The following is a 10,328-nucleotide window of genomic DNA, read 5'->3' on the forward strand; positions in this document are numbered from 1 at the left end:
ACAGGCAGAACGTGCAATACAAATAGGCCTTCCCTTCCCTGCTCCACTCTTTGGGGGGAAAACCGCTGCTTTATAAATAGTAAATGAAAAAAAACCTAAGAGCATCTGGACTTTTTTAAATGTGAGAAGGAGGCGGGGGCTCCCCTGGAATCCAGCCTCTGGAGGTTATGCGGCAGGCAGGGTGTGGCTCCTCTGAGCTGATTACAGAGAGGCCAGCAGCTCAAAAGCCAAAACCACATGCATTTTGGGAGTGGATGTATGTGGGGAGATTTCCCTACATTGTTGCCACAGTCTCCAGATTCTTTCAATATTAAAAGACCATCACTGTAAGTGACAAAATGCTGGCTGCTATGGCAGGTCATGCCAACAAGCTCTGGTGTACTAAGAGCTCCATGTTCAAACTGTGGTTTAGAAGCAGCCAAGCAAAAAAACCTTCAGGTCGGCCCAGGGAAGAAGCAGAGATCTTTACAGTTCTTGACCTTTGATGGATTAACCAGAAAGTAACAAGGTGCAAGATGCTCTGTAGTTCTCATAACAGTATTATCCCAATGTCCCTTAGTTCTCTTGTATAGCATCTACCCTGCAGTTCAGATACCTCCCCCCAAAGCTATTTTTATCCCAGGTCTGGCCACCGCCCTAAACTGCCAGCCCTAACCCCAATCCTACTTCATGCCCTGGGTCCACATGCCAATTCTGCTAACACTCCTTCAGTCATACAACAGAGCCCACAATTAACATTCCATGTCCATCCAAGATTGCCAGAAGGTTCTACTAACTAAAACAAAAAATATCCCTGCTTATTCGAAAGGAGCCCAGATCAGTCCACCTCTTTCCAGAAGTCATCTAACCCCTTAAAAAAGCAACTACAACTCAGTTGCATTACTAAATATATATATATATTCTGTTCTTGGAACAGAAGCGGCTTCAAAACAATCCTTTCAGAAATGCAGATTGCCAGATCACTTGTGCTTCTTTGGCCCTACAGTTTGCTATATTTCCTTTGGAGATTTCCTCCCCTTCCCCACCAATACTTTAAGGGCTCTGACTGGTACATTTGCTTTCAAATTCTCACCAATACCTACTTCCACTGGCTTGTTTTCTCATGAAGTCAAGCTGCCCTAAGTAACTCCAATATCCATATCCCAGAAAGCACAGCCAAGCTCTTTGGGCCTTTTAATCTTCTTGGAAGCTTGATGATTTAGAGCCCTTTGAGGCACCCCAACAGAGGCTCAAATCCTCTTGCTGGTCAAAAATAAATAATAAATAGTCCACTTCTTTTAAAAATGGAGAGGCAGCCTGGCCCCTCTCTTGCTCAGCCTCATTTTCCTAATCATGTGCATCCCTCTACAACTGGCTCTCTTCCTCTTCCAGAGAACGGTTCAATCCAGGAATAAACTTGAGTAGTCTTTTGCGGAAGCTTCCATGTTTGCTCTTCCTGGGCCACGGCATCCCCATGGAGTTCTTTTGGCCGCATGACTTGTCCCAGAAGTGGGCAGCTCCATTGCTGCTGGCACATTTGACACTAGCGCTGCGGGTTAAAGCTGGCCGGGGCTGCGCAAACTGGGGGGCTGCAGGGAGAGCGTCCAGGGAGTCGGCAGAGTAAAAAAAGCAAGTCTGATACACCGAATCCTCACTCTCATCTGTGGCTGTGCTGACACAGCCCACGCTGCTGTAAGTGCTGCTTGAACTTGGCAACAGCATCCCAAAGGGTACAGTCCCTTTGCCCAACCCAGTGCCGTACAGGCAGGAACGCACCGACTCCAATGTGTCATAAATGCTGGGGTCTTTCACCACGATCCCTAGCATGAGAGATCAGAGAATGATTGGAGCAAGTGTGGGGATATGTGACCATTAAAAAAAAAGACAGAACCAAGCCCAAATGTTTTTTTCCCCCAAATCCATCACACTTTTATCCTTCCTATCCCATGAGGAGTTCAGAACTCCTCCCTTTTGCCCTCAGGCATCCCGTAAAGTATATCAGGTTGAGAGAATTTGTCCAAGGCTGCCCAGTGAGCTTCACAACAGAGTGGGGAGTGGAAACTGGGTCTCCCTGGTTTGACACCCAGAGGGAGAAGTGGGGTTTCCATTTGGCTCAGGTGACACACCACTGTTCGGGTCTGCAGCCTGAAGCACAGTTCTCCAGCAGGTTAGAGCAGAAAGCTCAGATGTTCCTCATTATTAGCATAAGCCTTAGCCCGGCATCAGTGTCACAATATCCCATCCCCACATAATATGGGATGGGCTGAGGATTGTGGTCAGCGGGTGGGCAGAAGAGTATTCTGCAAGAAAATGCAATTATGGGATGTGCCTGCTGAAGACAGAGGCTGAACTACTGCTGAAGGAGTATACTAAAGATAAGAAATGTTAATCAGCGATAGGACAAGTGTGGTGGTGAAGAGAGCAGACCTCTACGTTTGCCTTTGTGCAGTACTTAAGGGCCTCACGAGTGCACCTTCAGGACAGTGAGAAGTGCTCTCAAGTAAGATAGTAACAGAAACAATTTAAAAGGGAACATAGATGGACTGAGAGCTGTGTTGCATGTCTCCCAGCTAGAGGAATCATAGCATTTCCACTCAGTAGCAAAATATTGCTGGAGAAATGCAACCAAGACTAACATGCTAGGCTGTGAAGAAGTTACTGAGATCTTCCTCCAAGCAATGCTTTTATTGTGTAAGAAAGGGAACGTTTGGGGAGGGGCTCAGCCTGCCACCTCAGAAGACAGAGCTGGGGGAACACTGACACCCATTTTGGAACTGCTCTCCGACTATAGTCTAGAATGCCTTCCCCCCCCCCCACTCACCATGGACCAGGCGCTGCTCCTGCACCATCAGTGACCGATACTCTCCCCATTTCTCATATAGTGTTTGCTGCAATGGAAAAGAGGCCCATTAGCTATGGCTGCAAATGCACAGAATTAAACCACTTTTTTGGCAGCTCAATGTCATTTGTATGTATATTTGTTGAGCTGCTTATTCTTCCCAGGTTTTTCAAAGAATCTGCAAAGCATCGGGGAAGCCTGGAGAAACTACAGGAAAGGACAACAGCTCAGCCCAGTTGCCCCTACTTTGCCACCGCCTCCTGAGCTGTCGCTAGGCACTGCCTAGGTGTTTCCTAACCCCCGTCAGCAGCTATAGAGACTGAACTCATACTGGCAACCATTCTCAGGATGACAACCCCTCAGGCAGATCCCAAACTCTACAACTGTTCAATGCCCTGGCAAATGTATGCCCAAATATTCAACTCTGCAGGGGGCATGAATGTTCATTTTTGACTTCACTTAGAGGGCCACTTAAGACCTAGAAACAGCCCCTGCTAGGTCTACATCAGACTGCCTCCATGATGACCCCACCCCCTTGGGAATAACCTGAGCAAAGTTTGTTTACTGGGAGACCGGAGTGAGTGGCATGTACCTAACCATGTAGTTCCAAAGACTTAAGTCCTCGGAAGAGGGGCAGCAATTCCCCCCATTTTGTCCTCCTTTGCCCCAAAGGTATTTTAAGTGTCTCTGGGCCTCCAGTAATAAAATATTGGGGGAGTACAATGGACTACAGTAGGAGATGGAGGAGGGAAAGTTCCACTCTGCAAAGTCTGCAGCTAGCTGGATACACCCCAGTATGTCTGCCATCCACAGAGTAGCCTTGTTTGCCATGACAGCATAGGAACCAGTCTTTTCAAAAAGTCTGAATCCTGTGAATTATTGTGAAGACTCATTGCATAAAACCCAAATGATCATATTAAAATCTTGTATTTCCACCATTTTATTGTATAGCTGCACATCTGTCAAAAAACAAAATTTGTATTTTGTGCTCAGTCTTGAATTCCAGCCCACCTCTTAGAATCATAGAATCATAGAGTTGGAAGGGACCACCAGGGCCATCAAGTCCAACCCCTGCACAATGCAGGAAATTCACAACTACCTCCCCGCTCCACACCCCTAGTGACCAGAAGATGGCCAAGATGCCCTCCCTCTCATTACCTGCCTAAGGTCACAGAACCAGTATTGCTGACAGATGGCCATCTAGCCTCTGCTTAAAAACCTCCAGGGAAGGAGAGCTTACCACCTCCCGAGGAAGCCTGTTTCACTGAGGAACCACTCTAACTGTTAGAAAATTCTTCCTAATGTCTAGACGGAAACTCTTTTGATTTAATTTCAACCCGTTGGTTCTGGTCCGACCTTCTTGAGCAACAGAAAACAACTCGGCACCCTCCTCTATATGACAGCCCTTCAAGTACTTGAACATGGTTATCATATCCCCTCAGTCTTCTCCTCTTCAGGCTAAAGAGGAGAAGTCTTCTTGTTACCACTAAACCCAGTGGTCCTGTTCCCTCCCTACCATATATTTTGTTGGAGGCCTTTCACTGAAGCACCACTGACCTTGAGGTACTGCAGACGAGCCTCAAGCTCTGCTCTCCGGATTGATGTGCCATACAACGTCTCCAGCCTGAATTGGGATGAGGGGGAGAGAGACACAGTAGCTCTGGTTACTGATAGCTGGTTGGACTCTTTTACATTACTGCTGTGGAAGAGCCAGCAATGGCTGGGGAGACTTGTAGCTCCCAGTGTGAACAACCCCTTTCTCACCTAAGTGTATTCCTAGATGCCTTGATGATCTCCACAATCTCACGGTGGCGGATCCCCTCTATGTTGAGACCATTCACGCCAGTAATTGTGTCTCCTAGGGGACAGAGGAAAACAAGGTAGCAGAGATGTCAGTACCCTTTTCGTGACCTTAAAATGACTAAACCAGCATATCCAGTTCTATCTGCGAAGCACCAGAATAGCTGTACTCGGGGCAAGGTGTAATCTGGACTGAAAAGGTGCTAAGAGAGCCTCAAAATTCTGCAAAACTGTATTGATCATGCTATGTTCTACCTCTAATTCCGTATAATTCATTCCTCTCTGCTCATTGCAGATCTTCAGAGAGCCCCACTCGCTATCACTACAATTCTTATTCAGCAGTTTCTCCGGCTCCTCAAATTTAAACCAGCTATTACCCACACAATTCAAAGCACGTCTTCATAACCACAAAGGCTAGAAATTTTCCTTTAAGAAAAGGGAAAAGCAAGTCAGCTGAAGGTTAAGCCAATACCATCTTCTGTTATCTTTCCTGCACACCTTTAGAAGAGAGGCACGCACGCATACAGAGCCTTTCACAAACCCCCTACAATGAAAAGCAGAGTGGGGGGACACACACCACTCTGGTACTAAATGGAAGGAGGGAAAGAAGCACCTATGAAGCACCTGGACATCCGCCACTCTGAGCCCTATTCCAGCTCCATCTGCTGCAAATGTGACCCTAGGAACAGCCCTGCAAACGTCAGTTCTCCTGGGAATGGAGCAGCTGTAGAAAATATCATAGGTGCTGCCCTCTGCTGCTTCTCTCCAGCCTCCGTGAAGTCATCCTTATTCTGTGGACCTATCAAGGGCTTTGATCCACAAGAAACAAATCAGCACACCTTCAAAAGCTCTCCTGTGAATGTTCACCAACTGATGAAAACTCCATGCTCTGGCTTTTTCTGCAACATGTGCTCTGAGAAAGCCTCATTTATCCAGGATATATAGCAGCATGTTGTAAAGTTTAAATTATTGGCACCCCACAATAGCATCTATCCTTTATTAGCAACAGATTGGTTGTGACCTAGACAGAGAAAAACTTTGTCACCTAGACAGAGAAGACCTTCTAGGCAAAGGGAAGGGCTTTCTGCTTAGGAGGTAATCAGGCGGCAAACCCTTCCACAAAATTCTTCTTTGCCGAACTCAGGCTTCTATCCAAACATTGGGATGCCACATTAGAAGTTATGAAGGTGCAGCTCTTATTGTTTTGCTGGCTCACCCATCAATTCAGCAATAGTTGGGCAAATACAGCCAGCAATGTCATGAGGGCACCTTCATACACATAGCCTATTAATGCTCTGATGCCTGTGGAATGTTCCCCAGGCCACGGGCTTCAATCTTCATAGGTTTTCCTGATTGGTCTACAATTTCATGATTCTAGCTGCTTAAGGCTCAAAAAGAAGGAGGTAACATCAGGACAAACAGCCAGAAGTAAAGGAGGCAGCTATTTCCTCAAGGCCTACCACAGTATAGTGCAGGGATGGGGAACGTCCAGCCCCCGGGCCGTTTACGGCCCCCAAGGCCATTTTCGGTGGCCCACGGGAGCTCCAGGGCCCTGCCACAGGAACACAGCACGGCCCTCCCCGAAGCCACAGCGTGCAGGAACGCCGTGGCCCCTTTAAACCCCCTCTCGCCGACTGTCAGCTGTTGTAAGCTCTTGGCCTACTAGAACCATAAACCACATCAGAGACAGTCGGGTCCAAAGAAGCTGGTTTTTACTTGGTCTAAATAGGTTAACAGTGCATAAGGAAAAGGTGACAGCAATGGCTTTTGCTGGCTTGAACTTGGTAATATAAAAGCATGGAAAAACGCAAGAGATTACAGAACACAAACAGCGCTGTGGTTCACACAGCTTCAAAGGCAGTTAGGTATGCATAAACAGTCCTTGGGTTCTTGGGTCTGTTCAGTGGGAAAACACCAGGAAACGAAAGCAACTGAGATACAGGCCTGACAGCTGTCAATCAGCGAAGGAGGGGGGTTGGGAGAAAGACGCTTCCCCCAAGGCGGGAAGGCGAAGCGTTCCTGCACCCCGCGGCACAGCAGTTTAAACCTCTCTCGCTGCTGAGGGAGGGGGGGAAGAAGAGGGAAAAGCCAGCCGCTCCCGGTGGCAAAGCATGCGCGTGGGAGCCGATCAGGTGGAGGACTTTTGTGGACTGAGGGGGGGAGGTGGGAAGGTGGGAAGGCTGAAGCCTGGTCGCATGGAGCCGGCTGTGTGTGTGTAGGCTTTTCTCTTTTCTTTCTTTTTCTGTCACTCTCCTATTCTTTCTCTCCTCTTTTTCTGTCTTTCTCCCCCGTCTTTCTCTACTTTTTTTCTCTCCTTCCCTTTTTTTTTTCTTTCCTTCCTTCCCTGCTTCCTTCCTTCCTTCTTTCCCTGCTTCCTTCCTTCTTTCCTTCTTTCTTCCCTTCCTTCCTTCTTTCCCTGCAGATCGACCGTAGGCTGCAAGCTGCGCCCCCCTGGCACCTTGGTTGCCTGGGCCAGAGATCCTGCTATTACAACTGATCTCCAGCCAATAGAAATCACCTGGAGAAAATGGCCACTTCGGCCATTGGGCTCTATGGCTATGCAGTCTTCCTCCCCAAACCCTGCCCTCCTCAGGCTCCACCCCCAAAACCTCCCGCCAGTGGTGAAGAGGACCTGGCAACCCTAGCTTCTCCCCCCCCCCCCACCAGGAGATCTACGGCCAGTATGGCCCCTGAACTATGTTATAAATATGCAAATGGCCCTTGACAGAAAAAAGGTTCCCCACCCCTGGTATAGTGAGAGATTATCCCCTGCACTCAACTGAAGACTCTGCGCTAGACCGTTTTCAAGGCTGTGCCTGCGGGAAAACTGATTAGCCACAGAGATCTCCAGGGTTTATCATGTAAGAGAAACCTTTCAGCCTCTATCTCTGGTAATGCAAAATTAAGGGAGTGAGTCTGTTCTTTTCTTCTGAACTATTTGCCAGCAAATCAGACAGGACACCTGCATAAACTTTTATCTTTTATTAAGCAAAGAACATATTCTTTTTATTGGGCAAGACAGAAAAAATAAAGGCAAAAAAGAATTAACCCAAAAAGTACTGTTGAACGGAATGCTAACATTATCAGCATTCTTAGCATTGCTTAATCATATTATAGCTAATGATTGTTTTAAAACAAGCCAAGTTTCAGCTTTTGTCTCACTGCTTTTAGAGATTATCTCAAAAAAGCCCATTACCCAAAATCTCACCAAGAGATCTCACCTCTTCTTCTTCTGAGACTTCCAGCCAGAGAAATCTGAGTTGCTTGTCACAAGAATGCTTATTTATATAAAAATATCAATCTTATATTTCTCTACGTTTGATTTATCACAATCATGTGGTTATTTTTAGTCATCTGACTGGTTACCACTACATAAGAGATAAGCAACCTAAGGGTAAATAGCCAATCAGCGGGTGCATATGAGATAATCTGATATAGAAAGATAAAGCCAATCTCAACTCTTAAAAAGCAATTAATCGAGCCTTTTTCAGTACACGTTCCAACTAACTGTCCAAGATAAAGGCAGTTCTAAGCAAGAGGTGTGTAATCTTAGTCAATTTGCAAGCTCAGCAAGAAAAAGGAAATTATATCATTGCAACATAACACCAGTACTACCCCAAATGAAGAAATTGGGGGAGGGGGAGAATAATAAGCCGGTGCTAAGGTGGTGAATAGCTTCCTACTTCTGCTATGTTCAGTTGCCTGTTTGCCAGGTTCCCTGTTCTAAATTGGATGCAGCAAGGCACCAAAGAAACACAAGGTATCTGAAACCTGATCAGTATTTGCCTAGTTTCTGGAGCCAACCATTTTTCAAATGAGCCACTGCACAAGGGTCAAACTTAGAGCATTTTATTTGGTCACATCATCTCTTACCAGGCTTAAGTCCTGCTACCTGGGCTGGACTCCCATCATGCACCCGACAAACAAAGGTGAACATTTCCACACTTTTGGTGTCCTGGTGGTGCAGTCCATAGGTCTGAAAAGGAATAGAGAATAAAACTGCTTTTATCATACTGCCCTTGTACAAATCTATGGTGAGACCACACTTGGAATACTGTGTACAGTTCTGGTCACCACACCTAAAAAAGGATGTTGCAGAGCTTAAGAAGGTACAGAAAAGAGCAACCAAAATGATCAGGAGGCTAGAACAACTGCCCTATGAGGAGCGGTTAAAATGCTTAGGGCTGTTTAGCTTAGAAAGAAGGCAGTTAAGGGGAGATATGATAGAGGTCTATAAAATTATGCATGGTATGGAGAGAGTGGACAGGGAGAAGCGTTTCTCCCTCTCTCATAAAACCAGAATGCTGGGTCATCTGCTGAAGCTGGAGGGTGAGAGATTCAAAACAGATAAAAGGAAGTATTTTTTCACACAACACATAGTTAAATTGTGGAACTCCTTACCCCCGGATGTGGTGATGGCTGCCAACTTGGAAGGCTTTAAGAGGGGAGTGGACATGTTCATGACAGGGCTAACTGTGGCTACTTGTCAAAATGAATACTAGTCATGATGCATACCTATTCTCTACAGTATCAGAGGAGCATGCATATTATATTAGATGCTGTGGAATATAGGCAGGATAATGTTGCTGCAGGCATCTTGCTTGTGGGTTTCCTAGAGGCACCTGGTTGGCCACTGTGTGAACAGACTGCTGGACTCGATGGACCTTGGTCTGATCCAGCATGGCCTTTCTTATGAGTTGATGTGAAAGACTTCCACTCAACAGTTTGGCGTGCCACCTCTGGTCAAAACAGACAATACTGAACTTGACAGACCAGAAGTGTGAGTCTGTATATGACAGCTTCATGTTTGGTTGTCCCTGGACCCAAGGCCAATGGGATATTCCCTCTGCACTTACCTGAATCTCAAAACCAAAGGCTTGAGCTTCTTCCTTCTCCAGTGTGATCACCTTCCTGAAAAAGGGCATGGAGAAGAAGTCAGTAACTAGATTTCCCAGAAGCAGCACAGGACACAAAGAAGGTACATTTCTACCTCACTTGATGACCCATCTCCACTGACCAGGCTCAACTGTTACCACAGATGACTGAGCCAAATAACTCCCTTGCTTGCAGCTCAGTGATTGCTCTCCAAAGAATACAGTTATGAAACACACAGAGCCCTGGACGGATGGAAAGGGTTCCCAACTCCGAAACTTTGCGAGCTGACGTAATGGCAGTCAAGAAGATTGGCTTTCATCCAGAGAAACTTCAGTGGAATGTCCATTATAGGCTCAAAAGTTGGTTTATTGAGAGCTGCCAGGACGATGTGCACACGCCATGTCGGGAAACGGTGAATGACTGGAGGAGAGGTTTGAGAGACTCTCCGTTGATAAATGGGGATGGCTATTGAGAGCATATCCCTCCAGAGATGGAATGACCGTGGACATAGCAGCAAGCTGCCTGCAAAGCATCAACGCCTTTAGGCCTTGTGCTATCCCATCCTGTAGGAAGTCTAGGACCTGATGGACTGCTGCGACAAAGGGTCTATCTGTTTCCTTCTACACCAATGGACAAACACTCTTCAAGATGTGTTGTAGATGCGCCTTGTGGAGGGCCTCCTGGCTTCTATGATGGTATTGACGACTGCAGCACTGTATCCCAGGTCTAGGAGCCTTCCCCTCACAATTTCCACGCAGTTAAGCAAAGCCATTGAGGGTCTGGATGGAGGAGAGGCCCCTGCTGCAGGAGATCGTGCATTACTGGGAGATGCCAG

General features: G+C 46.7%; 1 protein-coding gene across 1 annotated transcript; it reads right to left on the minus strand.

Annotated features, from left to right (window-relative positions):
* Positions 1–1,332: 1,332 nt before the first annotated feature.
* TAMALIN (trafficking regulator and scaffold protein tamalin) lies at positions 1,333–9,546 on the minus strand. Its single transcript, XM_056863663.1, has 6 exons — positions 9,475–9,546; positions 8,492–8,594; positions 4,583–4,676; positions 4,376–4,442; positions 2,801–2,867; positions 1,333–1,799 (listed from the first exon to the last, which is right to left on the minus strand). The coding sequence occupies exons 1-6, from the start codon at positions 9,541–9,543 to the stop codon at positions 1,345–1,347; spliced, it is 855 nt and encodes a 284-aa protein (XP_056719641.1). The 5' UTR covers positions 9,544–9,546; the 3' UTR covers positions 1,333–1,344.
* Between the last annotated feature and the right edge of the window lie 782 nt (positions 9,547–10,328).

The sequence above is a fragment of the Euleptes europaea genome, chromosome 1, assembly GCF_029931775.1.
Source record: "Euleptes europaea isolate rEulEur1 chromosome 1, rEulEur1.hap1, whole genome shotgun sequence".
In the NCBI taxonomy this organism is placed as follows: domain Eukaryota; kingdom Metazoa; phylum Chordata; class Lepidosauria; order Squamata; family Sphaerodactylidae; genus Euleptes; species Euleptes europaea.

Coding starts and splice junctions, on each gene's coding strand:
- TAMALIN (XM_056863663.1), bottom strand. CDS start 9,543: ATGCCCTTTTTCAGGAAGGTGATCACACTGGAGAAGGAAGAAGCTCAA. Junction 4,677..8,491: donor GGTAGCAGGACTTAAGCCTG/GTAAGAGATGAT, acceptor TCTGTCCCCTAG/GAGACACAATTACTGGCGTG. Junction 4,443..4,582: donor GCATCTAGGAATACACTTAG/GTGAGAAAGGGG, acceptor ATCCCAATTCAG/GCTGGAGACGTTGTATGGCA.